The sequence below is a fragment of the Aulonocara sp. 'chitande type north' Nkhata Bay genome, linkage group LG19 (assembly GCF_057382095.1).
Source record: "Aulonocara sp. 'chitande type north' Nkhata Bay isolate Kocher_YH1m ecotype deep benthic linkage group LG19, A_spYH_male_GT1.1, whole genome shotgun sequence".
Classification (NCBI taxonomy): domain Eukaryota; kingdom Metazoa; phylum Chordata; class Actinopteri; order Cichliformes; family Cichlidae; genus Aulonocara; species Aulonocara sp. 'chitande type north' Nkhata Bay.
Genome location: NC_141362.1, coordinates 30,387,641 through 30,403,272, shown reverse-complemented (window position 1 = coordinate 30,403,272; position 15,632 = coordinate 30,387,641). Strand labels below are relative to the sequence as shown.

At 41.6% G+C, this 15,632-nt stretch overlaps 4 protein-coding genes across 12 annotated transcripts; 3 read left to right on the top strand and 1 right to left on the bottom strand.

Annotated features, from left to right (window-relative positions):
• Positions 1–70: 70 nt before the first annotated feature.
• Positions 71–2,881, top strand: noxred1 (NADP-dependent oxidoreductase domain containing 1). 3 transcript variants are annotated; one of them, XM_086273836.1, is made up of 6 exons: positions 71–350; positions 435–619; positions 1,513–1,693; positions 1,872–1,936; positions 2,062–2,260; positions 2,348–2,881. In XM_086273836.1, exons 1-6 carry the CDS (start codon positions 193–195, stop codon positions 2,481–2,483), a joined length of 924 nt encoding a protein of 307 aa, XP_086129962.1. In that variant the 5' UTR covers positions 71–192; the 3' UTR covers positions 2,484–2,881. The 3 variants fall into 3 exon arrangements, with proteins under 3 accessions (XP_086129962.1, XP_086129961.1, XP_086129960.1); XM_086273835.1 differs by having other exon boundaries at positions 72–305; positions 1,782–1,936; XM_086273834.1 differs by having other exon boundaries at positions 73–350; positions 1,782–1,936.
• A 1,041-nt stretch (positions 2,882–3,922) lies between these two features.
• tmed8 (transmembrane p24 trafficking protein 8) lies at positions 3,923–6,783 on the top strand. 4 transcript variants are annotated; one of them, XM_086275485.1, is made up of 6 exons: positions 3,923–4,079; positions 4,417–4,528; positions 4,625–4,712; positions 4,826–4,919; positions 5,124–5,417; positions 5,528–6,783. In XM_086275485.1, exons 2-6 carry the CDS (start codon positions 4,419–4,421, stop codon positions 5,743–5,745), a joined length of 804 nt encoding a protein of 267 aa, XP_086131611.1. In that variant the 5' UTR covers positions 3,923–4,079; positions 4,417–4,418; the 3' UTR covers positions 5,746–6,783. The 4 variants fall into 4 exon arrangements, with proteins under 4 accessions (XP_086131611.1, XP_086131609.1, XP_086131612.1 ...); XM_086275483.1 differs by having other exon boundaries at positions 4,412–4,528; XM_086275486.1 differs by having other exon boundaries at positions 3,924–4,079; positions 4,498–4,528.
• A 1,930-nt stretch (positions 6,784–8,713) lies between these two features.
• Positions 8,714–12,981, top strand: LOC147307357 (uncharacterized). Its single transcript, XM_086274105.1, has 13 exons — positions 8,714–8,889; positions 8,991–9,161; positions 9,229–9,334; positions 9,866–10,003; positions 10,090–10,212; positions 10,301–10,478; positions 10,557–10,685; positions 10,827–11,014; positions 11,140–11,336; positions 11,414–11,505; positions 11,594–11,648; positions 11,877–11,974; positions 12,088–12,981. Exons 1-13 carry the CDS (start codon positions 8,828–8,830, stop codon positions 12,315–12,317), a joined length of 1,767 nt encoding a protein of 588 aa, XP_086130231.1. The 5' UTR covers positions 8,714–8,827; the 3' UTR covers positions 12,318–12,981.
• gstz1 (glutathione S-transferase zeta 1) lies at positions 12,761–15,445 on the bottom strand. Of its 4 annotated transcripts, none has more exons than XM_086274108.1 (9): positions 15,289–15,445; positions 14,930–14,981; positions 14,775–14,842; positions 14,517–14,636; positions 14,146–14,271; positions 13,933–14,008; positions 13,457–13,509; positions 13,324–13,373; positions 12,761–12,938 (listed from the first exon to the last, which is right to left on the bottom strand). In XM_086274108.1, the coding sequence occupies exons 1-9, from the start codon at positions 15,316–15,318 to the stop codon at positions 12,812–12,814; spliced, it is 702 nt and encodes a 233-aa protein (XP_086130234.1). In that variant the 5' UTR covers positions 15,319–15,445; the 3' UTR covers positions 12,761–12,811. The 4 variants fall into 4 exon arrangements, with proteins under 4 accessions (XP_086130234.1, XP_086130236.1, XP_086130235.1 ...); XM_086274110.1 differs by having other exon boundaries at positions 14,517–14,597; positions 15,289–15,442; XM_086274109.1 differs by lacking the exon at positions 15,289–15,445 and adding an exon at positions 15,061–15,250.
• Positions 15,446–15,632: the final 187 nt, after the last annotated feature.

Below are 15,632 nucleotides of genomic sequence, written 5' to 3'. Positions count from 1 at the left end.
TGCTTTATATATTTTATTCTGAAAACTATACGTCCGTCTGTCAAGTGATTTTTATTTTGAAAGCCTAACCTCGCTAAGTTGGCATGGCAACAGAACTGGTTCCCAAATCTCTATTGAAAAGTGTTAAGAGCGTAGACTTGGACTATTTTAAGGGGTTTAACATTTTAACTGTGTGCTCAAAGAGTGTTGGTGATGGCGGACATAGTCGCCGACCTGAGCACTCTGTGTTTTGAGAGCGGGCTCGCTGACGACGAAAAGAAGTTACTTTACCTCCGGGCGCGCTCGGCTGGACTGACATTTTGCGGGTGCGCGCACGCAGCTTTCGTGTGTGAGCTCATTGACTCGCTAAGGTGAACTCATCCCACACGTATAGTCTTGCAGTCATTTGAGTATATTTTAATCTGTCTGAGCTGCTTCATTCATTTGTATTATAGATGTGCCATCAGAAGGCGCACAGCGAAAATCAGAAAGCCAGTGGCACCAGGAGAGCACGACGACCTCCGCGTGGGTATACTTGGGATGGGCCATCTGGGAAAACAGCTGTGCCAAGCACTTCTTGAAAAGACCAAAATCAAACCCTCACATATTAAGATCTCCACTAGGAGACCAGAGTTAGCAGGTACACACGCACAAAAAGCCCAAATCTGAGAAAAATGCTTGTGATGCAGTGGATTTAAGATAAGCTTTATTAGTCCCACGCATGGGAAATTTGTTTTGTTACAGCAGTGGACAGTGCAAAGTTGCATAGAAAAAACAATGGAATAGTATATCCATAAGATACTGTACACAATAGAATATAATAAAAATAAAATACTATATACAATCGAATAAAATAGAATACAAATGCTGTATACAATATGAGTATAATAATTTCTTGTGACAGGATTTAAATGTCATGAGACACATAATCTTAAAGTGGTGGACCTATTTCCTTTTTATTCTGTTGTGTTTATAGAGCGTTACAGTGGTGGATGCTCATATTAGACATGGTCAAAGCTTCAAATAATTAGATTCTTTCGTTGAAGTAATCTATGTGAGGTGAAAGATCGCTGTTCATGTGGCTATAAATGCTAGCTTTCCTACTGCTGGCTCCTCATGATATCACTCAGAGTGGATACCACTAATATGGTCAAACCTTCTGTTTGCAAGGGGCAGCCAGTCAGAAGAAGGCTGGCTTAAGGGATGAGAAGCTAAAGCTCCTTGTTTCAGATAGTGGGTAATCTGAGGGGTTTCCATACGCTTCCTTAATGACTCTCTTCACTCTTAAATTTTTAAGCTACCCAGATGCATTTTTGAGCAGATTTAAGCTAGGTTGTTGTTGTTTTGTTTTTTCAGTTATGCCCTTTTAAGACTATGAATAGTTATTGGTTGCTTGTTGTGACTCTATGGTATTCTTGAGTTAATCATTAAGCATGTGTTGGTTTAACTAAATTGCACTTGGACCAAACTTCCGTGTGTACTGATAAAAGAAAAAAAGTGTTTGCTAAGATCGTTGTATGTTCTGTGTTTCAGTGGAATTTGTCCATACAGAAGTTGAATGTTTCTTTGACAATCGCAGACTGGCAGCATGGGCGGATGTTCTTTTCCTTTGCTGTCTGCCCTCTCAAATCCCAAAAGTCTGTGTTGATCTCCGCTCTCATCTGGCAAAACACTGCCTTGTGTACAGTTTCACCTCTGCCATTCCCGTCACCAGGTACAGCCATATTCACACACACAAAGGACTGGTCATTTCTTGGGGGGGTTGGGTCAATGAATCGCTTTCTTTTGAATTACTGTCTCAGATTAGCTAAGCTTCTTGGACACGACTACATCCTGAAGCCAAAGTATGACGTTGTCTCTTGTGACACTGTGGATGTTTGGCTGTCCTGCAGTCATGTGGCCTCAGCTTTAGCAGATCCTTTGCTGATAGAAGCATCGTGTCCTCTCACAATGAAAGGTATGTCACTTCAGCATCTTTTCATTTTGTTTCATATGTGACAGAAAGTATTTTGCATGAGCTTCAGTTAAACAAGTTCTTTACAAGTTCTGTTCTTAGTTTGTACATTTTGATTCCACATGTAGGAGGTATTTCTCTGGGTCTGAACTGGGTGTGTGCGGTGCTGTATATCCTGTTGAATATCTGCACCTCTGCCAGTCTGGGATCCAGTGAGGCTCTCCTCTTAATTAAATCAATATTTAAAGAAAAATGTGGAGACACTGTGCAATTAAATGCACACAGTTTCATCAATTCATCCTATGCATCTTCTCTTCTCTCAGATGAGTGAGTAGATCAGTGTTTGTTTGTTTTTTAAACTGTCATATATCTCATTTAAATAGTAATTATATATTTCAACTTTATTCCAAAAAGGCCTTTTCCCTGGATTTCACTTATGGATGCCCAGATCAGGGAGACCCCGCTGCTGCGCTTTCTATCAAGCAGTAAATCTGTGCAACAGTGCCTCTCTGCAGCTTATAAATCCCAGATGGAGACACCAGCAAAGTGACACACTGATCAGCCACAGCATTAAAATCACTGATACGTGAACTCAGTCTCTGTGAACCATGTCTCATTTTGAAAGAATACATAACAATACGAAAAATTAAAAAGTAAATAAAAGTCTGTTTAGCTTTTTGTGACCTGTCTTAAATAATGAGGCTGGTCAGTGTGCTTCCAATTCAAAATTTGTATTACTGTGTTACATTTTCAATTTTGAATGAAAATCATTTTATAACATGAAGGACTCACTAAAGTTTGTGAAATGTAGATAGGTTTACTTCAGATACTTTTATGCAGTACAGTTACAGTGCTGTGCAAAAGTCTCAAGCTTACTATGTTTTTTTTATTTTCTCTATTAAGCCACTTAACACTGACCTATGAAACATTAAAGCATCAAAAAATGCACTCATGGATGAACAAGTGTTGTCTCTATACAGCACAGGCGACTTGGGAAAGAACCAATTTTAAGTTGTATCTGTAGCTACTTTGGTGATGGCAGCCTCTTGCAAAAAACCTGGACCTTCATCTACTGTTCACTGCAGCCTTGTCAGTAAAGATCTCAGTGGAAAGACTTCTGTCAAGAAGCCTATCTTAAATAAGGAAAATGGGGAGAAACAGCTGAAGTATACCAAATTACACACCAAATGAACTGAAGACAGGTCCGATGGAGTAATGAATCCAGATGTGACATACAGAGGAGATCAGGGGTGAGGTACAACAGTGAGTGTCTACAGCCATCTGCAAGACACGGTGGAGGCACTGTCATAGTTTGGGTTGGCATTTAAGCCAGTGGTGTTGGGGATCTTGTTGAAATTAATGCAACAACATTAGGTTTGATTGCCAAAAGCTTCATTTTTCAGCATGACGATGATCCCACATGCACTGCCAATGCATTAAGAGCATACTACGCACAGGGGAACACTGTCAGTCATGGATCGCCTCCCCAGATCCTGGACCTCAACAATATTGAAACAGTGTGGGATCATCTTGACAGGGAATGGAACAAAAATACAGCCAACATCTAGAGAAGAGCTTTAAAGACTGCTTAAAGAAATAACAGGAAAGCTTGTCTAAGAGAGCTGTAGTTGTACAAACTCTGCTTTTGTCTTACATGTTGTCTTTCCATTTATGTACACGTTTTAATAAATTTCCTATTATTTCCTATTTCTTTCCTAGATTTTCCCAATTGAATAAGAAAAGCGGGGGGGGGGGGTGCCTCAAGACCTTTGCAGAGTACTGTATCATGAGAAAAAAGACTTAAAACTGAAAAAAAAGATAGTTGTTAGATTTTGTTAAATAATCTGTGTTTATGATTTGGCTTTGGGACGTATACTTTTAGACTGGTTTAAATATTAAGCAGCGGCGTATGTCCTCAGAGGAGCTGCAGTAGGCTCCTGGTAAGGATGCAGATTCGCAGATTTTCCGAGAAAAGACGGAAGTGTCAAAAAATCCGGGTCTGTTTTTTCCTGTTGAGCAGCAGAAGCAGCAGCGGCAGCACTGTGGAGAGGTCCCTCACATGATTGCAGGGATATGGAGGCGGTTTTCCTCATGCCCTGAGCTTGATTAAACTAAAATCACATCATATTTTCGACGCTACGTTGTGGTGAGATAAGTTTTTGGGTGTTGTGTCCGCAGCTTCGGCTGTCCTTTTAACTGCTCGCTGGTTAGCTAGCGTGAGCTATAAGCTAACAGCTAGCCTGGTTAATGAAGCTAGAGTTCCACGCACATGTAAACACAGCTCGTCGCTACTGCTTTAACTGTTAAATCAGAAGGCAATACTGCGGTTGACGGGGTTTATTATGTGAAACGGCAGCTTGTTTAGTTTAAACAGCCTGCTTTAGGAGGCTAGCTTCACCCGTCTCCCTCCCCTGTGGTTGGGAGGGGCGGGGTTTCATCTTTTTGCAGCCACGCAGACTGAGGTGTTTGCCTTCTCAGGACAGCCATGGAGAGATTAGAGGCTACATCACAGCTCCAGTCACGGCTTTCATCACTGTCTTTCTCATCTTTCCCCGGAGTAACAGCCAAACAGTGCGACAACACGCCACCGGACAGGTAACCTGTTGCTGCGGCTTTTAAATGGAGCTGCTATGCAGATGGGTGGTCTGAATGTTATCTTGGTTTAAAAATTCTATTCTTTCTTTACTTAAGGCTGCAGAATACAAATCTTTCAGAGAGCTTTACTCAGTCCAAAGACAGTATGGATGACACCAAGGAGGATTCAGGACGTCTTTCTGAGGTAGGTAATACTGTGTGCTTAGGTGAGCTGTAAACAAGTTGCAGTAAATAGGGAGGCATAGTCTAACAATTTAAGTCTTTACAATAATAACCCCGATGTGTGCGCATATTGAGGGTAATGAAGAGGCCCCTGCTGAGCTGGCCCTGGGGGAAGGAGGCGAGGAGAACAGCAGTGCAGGGAGCTGTCAGCTCTCCGTCGAGATGAAAGGTGAGGACCTGCAGTGTGCCATAGTGACAGCTGCTTTGTTCAGCAGTGATTCTGACTCTGCGGGTTCATAAACGTCCCGCTAATTGCAGTGTGCGTGCACAGTATTTGCTTGAGATTTTGCCATCTTAAAATGAGTTGGATAAAGTGTTGCAGTTGCTGTCACATCTTGTTAAAGTCACTGCCGCGTGTCCCTTCTGATGGCAGCCCAGATGCCGCCCCTGAACCCCCCGACAACTTGGACATCTGCTGCTGTGAAGGAGTTAAAGGTGAAGCTCCGAACAGAGAAGGACAGCATGGTGACCGTGTACCGAGGCGACATCATGACGGTCCACGTGCCCACCGTGCCCGAAGCCAATAAAGTGTGCTGGGAGTTTGCCACAGACGGCTACGACATTGGCTTCGGCATCTATTTTGACTGGACTCCCGTGACGAGTCGGTCCATCACGGTGCATATCAGCGAGTCGAGCGATGACGAGGACGAAGAGGAGGAGCTTGAAGGTCAGGCGCCGACGCCCCTCTTTGCGATGGCAGTTGTACTTTTATATGTTTTCCCCCCACTGGGGTTACGATTCGGTGTGTTGACTTTGTGGATCATGTGATTTCTGCAGGGCCCGTCGGCAACGGGGACGTCGAGAAGGGCTCCAAAACTCACACCAACTCTAACTTGTCTGAAATCCTCCCCGTGTACCGCCAGGACAGCCACCTGTCCGTGCAGGGGGGGAGCCACGAATTTCCAGGTGAAGGCACTTATCTCCTGAAGTTTGACAACTCCTACTCCCTTTGGCGAAATAAAACACTTTACTACAGGGTTTATTATAGTGCCTGAGATGCCAATTTATCGCTTATGAATGTACAATTTACTGAAGAACAATGAACTATTTTTGATTCCACACTTGTTGGGGGAGGGATGGGAGAGAGACATAATTGAAATTCTAAAATAAAATAGAAAAAAATATATATATATATAGGGATATCTATTTTTTAGCACCGTCTGCTTGTGTTGTCTCTTGTTGAATTTAAGTTTGTAATCCCACAGATTTCAAACGCTTCAGTGTCTTGCTAACATGTGTTTGAAGAAGCCTTGCATATGTGCCATTTTTCCCATGTGTGCACCGTGCTATTTGGTCAAGTGCCCATCATAAAATATCTATTGTCTTCACCTGTAACAGATCTATGGTAGCAGTGATCAGGGAAGACCTGCACGGGTATAACTGTGTTAAATCAGCTATGATCTAAAGAAAGAAGCTTTGTTGTTGTGTGTGTGTGTGTGTGTGTGTGTGTGCGCTTGTGCACCTTTTTTTTTTCTTATTATTCTTATTGCTTTGTCTTTGTTACCAACCTAACTTATTTTTTTCTTCTCTGTATTGATCCTAATCACGTGAGATTTCAGATTATGTAAATTCAGAGTATGGCGATGTCTGCTGTCACAGTGGTGTGTTGGTTAAAAAATATATATAAGTCGAATGTACTGAAGCAAGTGGTAATCAGACTGTGCTTTTTATGACACAATTAAAAGCCATCCCTTATCACATGCAGCTCCTTATGTAATAAAAAAATCAATATTTACATTTGACTTGCACACTTTCATTATGTTTGGAGGTAGATTATTTTTTGTGCACAAGTCTAAGAAGTAAGTTACTGTTTTGTTTTTGGTCTTTTTTAAAAAAAAAGATTATCTTTCTTTCCTCATTTCAATCACTCTTTGTGCATCTTCCAAAGATTTCACAGATCTGGCTGCTGACGTTGTATACAGCATACTGTAAAGCAACTGATACTGTTACTGTACTAAACCCTCGCTGTAAGTTATGCTGATGGCATCAAATCCTGAAATTTCTAATTCCTCAATAAACAGACCATTGTCTCATTTCCTTTGTGGTTAATTGAGGCGATTAGATAAAACCAGCATGAATCACGGTCGATTACTGGACAGCTTGAGAAAAAAATAAATTAAAAAATGGCCAGCCAAAGCTGCGCATTTCACCCGAGACCCCGTCATTTCATAACAGTCTCGCTGCACATCCAGGATTAGAAAGCACTTCAGGGTGGCCCCTTGTGTTTCCATTAAATTGTGACATAAGGGGATTGATGTAATAGTTGCACAGAGGTGCTGATGAAACCAGGTTTTATTTTCAGTTCTCCCTTAAGGCCTCACACAATCTTACGACGCAGCTAGTCTTGCTTGGGCTTTACTGGATTTTTCTTTTTTTTAAAAAAGAAAAATGGTCAATAATTTATGGAAAGCTACTCTCAGTATCATCAAATTCATTATTTATTCAATTAACTTCACGGAAATATAAAGATGTACTAGATTCTAACATAATCCACATTATCTACAAGCATATGATGGTCGAATGTCAGCTGGCATCCAGAAGCTGTTTAAAAAAAGGGATAATAAATACAAATGAAGATGAAGTTATATTATTTTGAGAAACCCAAGGTTAGCACAAATGTGAACAGTCATTGAGTTTCTGTTTCGAGGCCTTTGGAACTGTACTGACTAAATAAAAATTTGCAGCACACTCGACTGCTTAAAAAATTGCATAGGACTAACATAATTATTCAGTACTGTGATAAATGCTCCTTTTCTTTCTTTTTTATGGTTTGTCTTGGTTCTGTATGTAAATCGGAGGTTTGGGATCTAATTTTCCTTATGCGGTCATTTTTTGGTCTGGCGTCATGAGCAGGTGTTATATAAGCTGTAGCATCAACCTACACCTGTTTAGTTTGTCATTTGATTTCTTCTTTATTTTTATCACTTAATTTCTTGTGATATAAACAATCAGAATAAAGATGAAGATAAATATATCGATTTACTCTTGTTATTCCAAACTCTACATCAGCTTGGGTCTCATTAAGTAAGAACCAGAGTGCATGGTTTCAGACTGCAAGTGGAGATGAACTCTAATAGAAGCTGTTTTTAGCATTGTCGCCTCTTAGATGAAATGTTGCTCCTGAGGGTGGACAGAATAATAAAGTAATATGACACAACCACACTGCATTAACACCACAGAGCCCAAGAACTGACATGATTATATTTTGTTGGCTTATTTTGGGCCCCCTAAGTACCAAGTGCACGCCATCAAAACACCACAGCCTACCTGAATATTTTTCCTGACCATGTCCATCCCTTTACGACCACAGTGCACGATTAGTCTTTTTAATAAAAGTTCATTCACTGTTTGAAAATTTCAGATATCAGCCATTTTCTAGATGGCTGAAACACAAGTCTAATACACTCAGAAGTTTCTTTGTCCCACATATAATTCCCCCCCCCAAAACTATAAGTGCTAACATGAGGAAAACAGTGTAGTAGTAGAGATGGTAGCCACAAGCCACATTTCCTGGATGGACCTCGTACCTAAGCGGCCCCACTCTCACCTACTGATGAGAGAAGCTAGAACTCTCATCTGATATTGCTATTAGTGCAGTGGAGGTTCTCACTTGATCACCAATAATACGTGAAGCAAATATGACTGACGAAATTTGATCATGCCAATCAATTGTGTGTCTATAAAACAATGAAATGACTTTGAAAGTCTATTCAGTTAGCCCGCACAGATCCATAATAAATACTGATAGCAGATATTTGGTGTTTAGAGTTTAAATTGTAACTATTTTATTTTTATTTTTGTTATGAGACAAAGATCTTGAATTTGCTAAGCGAATGGATAGATGTTCAGTCATACACTTGACTTCCCTTTATCCAAAGACATATAGAAAGGCAGTGAGGCATCTGGAGTCCAACCAGCAGATCCACTAGGGGGCCTATTACTTAATTACTTTGACCTCTCACCTGTGCGTGTTCACCACGGCCTCGAGCTCCTCTCGGCCAATCAGAGGTTAGCACTGGAGATCTAAGTACCGCCGATGTTTGCTGCTCTCAGAACGTATTGGATCCGTAAAACAACATGGGGAGACTGAATTTTTATGTCCTTTGGTCTTTGCGTGACGTCCCCCGCCAGTTTATTAGGTATGTCGTTTGATAAATACATAATAATAATAATTTTAAAAAACCATGTTGACAGATTATTAAGGACGCGAAGAATCACTACTTGGACTCACTCTTCACAGCAAATCTAACCGGAGGTGCTTTCAAGTCCATGTCCCGCTGCCTCTTCCTAAGCAGCTGGTCATCTTCGGTCTGGGACAGTGGGAATGCAGTTTGACCACAATTTCAGTCGAGGTTCTGGTCAGTGCAGAAGTACCAGCTCAGAAAATTGGGATTCTGTCCTCTCAATTTAGGTTCGTGAAGTAGCCGCAAGGTTGTGAATTTGTAAACTAGAGTTTGCTGACATCTCTTTGTGCTCAGGTGTCTGACTTGGGAAGGTGACTGGAGCCCAGAGATGGTCAAAGTGGCTGCAGAGAGGGGCAGGAGGGGAGTTTATGGCAAGATTTTACTCACAGTCTCTGGAGAGGTACAAAACACAAGTATTTAGCGCGACCAGATCCGGAAAAACTCACGTAGAGCTCATGTTTGTGTGGGGAAAGTCTGGGTTATTTTACTAATGGTTAAATGCAGTGGGGAATTTACATATAGCCTCACTTTAAAACACACAAACTGTTCAGGCTACAGGTTATAGCATGCAAAGGGCAAATATAGCTTATCTGAATGCAATTAATCCAACTCCTGTACTGAGTAGATACAATAAGCCTAAAAGGAAGGTGAAGTTTAACCTAATATCTTATGCTGACTGCTTTTTTTATTTTTTATTTTTTATAAATAACTCTTGGAAAACAGAATCTGATTCCACCATTTTCACCTTGCTATAAATAGCTTTATGGCATATATTGTCATTTAATATTCATTTCTTTGTGCTAGTTTCCATTACACTCCCTGCTTTCTTTGCGTCAGAGTGCTAGGCATCATGCCTATATGTGGGATTTAAAACAAAAAAGCAGTCTGTAGCTGATATTGCATAGTGGCATTTCACTTATTTCTTGCCAAGACTTGTGACCAGCCACAGGACAACTCCAGCGTCTTCAGCAGTACCCCTTTGGTTCAAAGGAAATGCTTGTTCCCCGAAGGGCACGATGTGACCGATCATTCCACCACATTACACACCCAAGATGCTGAAAGTGAAACGGTGAGATAAACGGGGCCAAAATAGTTCAGTGGGAATGCACACTTTGGTTTTCGAGCGTCATGATTGTTCAATTAATACAAATCCAGGTGACTTCTGAGACCTCACACCTGAGCGACAGGAGCGACAGCGTGTGCTTTGCTGAGGTCCAAGTCAATAAAGTCGACACCAGTGACTCCGCTGTGGGGAATAAACCTCCAGTGTGGCCTACAGTGAGTGTTATCCTTAGGTGTATGTTAGTGTCTGCATGTGAGGGCAGTAACTGACGCAGGTCTGCTGTGCGCTCTGTGTGACTGGAAGGAAAAGACACCCAGACGTACAGTCATTGGTAGGAGAGGCCAACTGAGGTGGAGCTCTGAGGACGTGGACAGCCTCTCAGAGGATGTAGACCAAGCTTCGACCCCTAAGAAGATGAGGTCATCCGGGATAAACGGTCAAGAAGAAATGACTGTGCTCATAAAGAGTGAGAACAGAGGAGGTCAGAGGCAAAAAGGAAAAAAATATTGGGATTACACAGGATTGCACAGAAGTGGCTTTTACAAAGATTTGTGATTAGTTTCAGCGTGTCCGTCAAAGCGTTGGTGCCACACCATGTGTCTGAGTGACCCTGATACTGCCATCCTCATTGGAGGGGAGACTTCAGAACAAAACTACTGCAAAGACTCCCTGTGGAAGCTCGAGTTGGGTCAGTGGACTTTGCTGAATATACATCTGGCCATATATGTATATTAGCTCCCTGTATCTATAAAGCATGTCACTAGAGTGAAGGTGTGCGGCACCGGTGGAGGAAGCATTTGTACTTAATCGTTACCTGACCTCTTTTCAGACGGTGACTTCTGGTTCCCGCTGAACTCCTCTGCTTCTGGACCTGAACCACCCTGTGCCCGAGGACACACTGCAACCTATGACCCAGACTCTAGAGCAGTCTTTGTTTACGGTGGCCTGAGGGAGGGTCGGCGCTACACGGAGCTGTACATCCTTAATACTCTGACCTGGAAGTGGAAGCTTGTCAATGTGGGTTTGTTGTTAACATGCTGCGTTTTCACATTCTTTAAAAGCATGTACGTGTATGTGAAATAGGCTCTTTGTTTTTTCTTTTCTTTTCATTGCTGTATTTGTGGATATTTCCCATCCTTAAGGCAAAAGGCAGCGTTCCAAATTTAGCGTATCACTCTGCAGCCTTTTACAAAAAAGAACTTTTTGTCTTTGGAGGAGTTCAGTCAAGCCTTTCCTCAGGGGATAAATCCTGCAGTAATGCTCTATACATCTTCAACCCAGAGTTTGGACTCTGGTACCAGCCCATTGTGGAAGGGGACAGACCTCTGCCTCGGTTTGGGTCAGTCTTCAGTAAATTTACTGTACCCTAAGTGCTTTCTTAATTCTCAGGAATGCTAATTTCATGCTTTTTAACAGGCACACGACTACGCTTCTGTCTCAGAAGTTGATCATATTCGGTGGACGCAAGACAGCTGCTTACTTTAACGACCTCCATGTGTTAGATCTGGGTAAGATAAAGACCGCCACTGACCGCCTTAGATTGAAACAGAGTGTCCAGGATTGCACTGATTCTTACATTTTCCCTACTGAGTGCAGGATTTATGGAGTACACAGCTGTGAAGAGTGGGAACATGCCACCGCTGCCTCGAGGGTGAGTAAACTAATCAACCTTGATAAATGTCATCCATGTAGCCATCTGGTTGTAGTATCCTTGGGCATCCCAGAAAGAGTCAAGTGCAATTTTAATGTTGTTTAACACAAAATTCATCCTAGTGAGATTATTCTTTTCTTTTAGCTGAACATAATTCATATTTAAGAATATGTAAAGATTGGCCATAACAATGATACAGATAAAACCTCTTTATATATTAATTGACAGGTTTCATGCAGCACTCCCAGTTTCAGACAACAGGATTTTAGTCAGTGGAGGGTGCAGTGCAATTGGAGCCCTGCAGGATGTTCACATCTTTAATACAGGTGAGCAGGTTGTTTTTTTTTTTTCCTTCAGTATTATTGCTATTTTGCACGAAGCATCAATATTGATGAAATCAGCTGCTTTTTAATCGAGCTTCATTTCTTTTCTCCCCCAGATATGAATATGTGGACTTCACTGGTGTCTCCCCTGCTTTGCTCCAGGCCTCGTGCTGGACACAGCATGATGCTTTTGGGCAGCGCTATCCTAAGAGACACTGGGACACATGGACAGGGTGAAAATGTTAAAATCCAGTGTGCATTGCTGGTGTTTGGTGGGTCGGACTGCTCTGGTTCCTTTTATGATGACACAATCAAATGCACCGTGGAGATTCCTTTTGACAAATGAGTCCAAATTGGAAACAGTTTTTAGCCACCATGGCCCGTGATGTGATCAGACATGAGAAGAGCGTTTTGTCTGGAAGACTAATTCTTCTGCTTTGTGTTTTGTTGCAATGACTTTCTATTCATGTGTCTCCTGTGTGATTCTTTTACTTTATTATGTGTCTTCGAAAATCACCATCAGGCAACGCGCTGCGAACAGTGAGACGAGAGGTTTTCCACTTTGCATAGCAAATCTGAGCGTTGGGGTTTTTTTTTTTTTTAAACACATTATTGTCCCGTACCTCCTCTCCACGTATCTGTATGGTGGTTTGTTTGTTTTTTTGTTTGTTTGTTTTTTTTAAAAAGGCAAATTAAAGTCATAGTTCAATTTCATGCTAAAATACTAATAAATATTTTTTTTTTACTTGAACCTTTCTTGTCATTTAAAGTAACTGCAGTGGAACAGAGTCGCTTTTCAGTCATTTTATTTAACACAAACAACTTCTCAGTGGCTTTGTACTAAGCACGCAGATCATCAGGTGTATCTGGTTGGCGTGATGGGTGGCTCACTTGGAAAGCTTCAATCTCAAGTAAAGCCTCATTTAGCCGTTTGATGGTTGGATACTTCCCCACATCCACTTTGAACCTGTAGACATTAAAAACATAGTGGTGATGCTTCCCTGTACAGGCTGTTTCGAGGTTATATCATGTTTTGGGATCTCTGCCTTCTCTTGAATATAATAGAAGTAAATTGTTCTGATTTCTGGAAAGAGATGCTGCTGCTAACCTTCCAAATGTATTATTTGACGCTTTGTGGCACAACTAGTTTCATCTGGTTCCATCATATTTAAAACAAGGCAGATGTTTTTATAGCCACCATCTTAAATGCTGGTCAGCTCGAACAAAACGCACTAGACAGAGAAACAGCACTGCACGCCAGAGGGAAAATATGTAAATTGGATTTTGTGGAAAGCCCATCTCTATTAAAGTAGCGCTTCTATTGCAGTTTTATGAAACTTCTCATAGCATACCTCTCTGCGTTGTAGACCTGTGGGACCAGACAGATGTCTGCCATGGAAATCTAAAAGAGAAGCAGAAAGTAAGAAGTAATCTTTGTGCTGGAAATTGCCCAGATGTTGTCCTGTGATATATTCATGTTCTTACCTCATCGCCTACACAGTATTTCCCCGCTGTTTGCTTCAGAATTGGCTCAAGAGCTGGGGGTAATAACGCATGCATGTAAAACACATTGGAATTTTTCTCATCACTTCATGTTTCTAATGTATAGAGCAGGGGTGTCAAATGTGGGGCAGAACTAGATTATTACTTTGGAAAGTTTGGAAATGTAAATATTGGGAGAACAGAAAAGTTTGTACTTCTGTGTTAAGTTCTCAGGAATGGATCACTGTTGATTTAATCATCATCGTCAGTTTTAAAAGCCTTCCTGCTTGCGACATTAAAGCAAAGCAGGATGGTTAAGCTGATGAGTCACGCTTTGTAATGACAGCAAAAATGTGCACTTATAGAGGCAACTCTGTGTTCATCATCTGCTGTGTAAAACAAAGTGTTTTCAGAGTGCAGTTCTCCGCATTTAAAATTAAAACGAAGCATAGAGGAGTAGATGACAGGCTTCCGCTTACCTTGAAAACCACGATCGATGAAGTGCTGAGACCACTGCATCTTCTCCGCTCCTATTTTCTGGATTACATACAAATTCTGCGAAGTCCAGGAATTAAAAAAAAAAAGATAAAGTTACTGGTCTTGCAGGTTGACCTTGACATTGCAAGCATGGATTTTTTGTGAACCAGAGTAGAGATTTGAACTGATGGCATTGTGGACTGTGTTCTGCTTACCTGCAGGGGCTGTATACCCGAGGCAATGAGGTCACTTATCATCCTAACCTGGGCACGCGCCTTTGGGTCTGCTGGAAGAAGACGGGGTCCTGGTCTGGTCTCATCGATGTACTGGATCACTGCCAGCTACATAAACAAAAGAATTTTGGTAACGTTTTTTTAATGTTACATGGTGTAATTAAAAATACACCGACTAAAGGTGTAATTAAATGGAATTTTAATGTATTTTATTTGAAATTACAAAGTAACTACCTGCAAATGCTTAAAGGTTAGAAAACAAGTCAGGTTTTTACTAGAACTGTTACCAGTATTACCAAAATATTCAGTAAATGTAATAAGATAACATGACAGTGTTATGGAAGCAGACTCACCGACTGAGAGAGAGTGATGCCATCAATTTCCACTGCAGGCACTTGTTGCATGGGGTTTAGCGCTTTGTACTCCTCAGTAAGCTTTGGCACAGAGAGAGCCACTGTCAGACTAACACATGACTTTAAAAAAGAAATGCATGGTTTTATTGTTTAAGACAGCACCTTGTTAAGAAACTTCATATTGTTTTAGCAGGATTTTGGACTCTTTAATATTCAAGCAATCATGCAGAAAGTGTCATGTTTGTCTGCACACTGTACCTGCTGCCCTCCATCTTTGATCAGATTGACTGGAAGCTGGTCATATTCAACACCTTTTAGAGCAAAAGCTGGTGCACAAACAAGTTCATTACCTTAGTGATAAAAAAAAAAAGTTACACCAAAGCTTAGCTGAACATTCCCAGGGCATGACTTACCAATGCGAACCCTCCAGGAGCAGGAGCTTCTGAAGTATCCGTGAAGTATGGGCTGAACAGAAAACAGAAAATGTTAAGTCAGTTTGGAAACAAAGTCAGTTTTGCTTTGTGGTTTTATGCAGTGGGTTCACCTTAGTCTGAGTTGCCATACTTCTGTAGATTTCCCTCGACTAGACTGGATCAGTTACTGCAAGTACTTTTTCTACAAAAAATCTCATCCACTTTGAGCAGCCAATAGGATGTGTCCCCTAAACTCCCTCCTACCTACTCTTTGGTCCATGACTAAGCACCATTGGGCTTCATATGGTTGAAATTAAGCAGCTGATGCACACATAACACCCGGCGAACAGTGACAGTACCTTAGCGAGGCAGGCTAACGACAAGCGCATTGTCGCTGGCTGCGATAACACTTTAATCTTTTGGATAAGGGCCACTGATCGCTTAAGGATCACACACTTTACAGCAAAGTCCCACTTTGTTCAAAACTGCGTGTGGATACAGCTCAGCTGAGACACACTTCCTGACAGGAGAACTGACTGGTTTAATTAGCCAATAGTTTGTGGCGTTCCATAGCTAGGGCGGGTTTAATCCAAAAGCTGGAGTCGTGATTGGACAGAAGGCAATCTCGAGAACCCAATCACGCTGCGTTATTAGTGAGAGGGCGAATTTGGAGCCTTTAGGAAGCCTCAATTTCCCCAGAGCC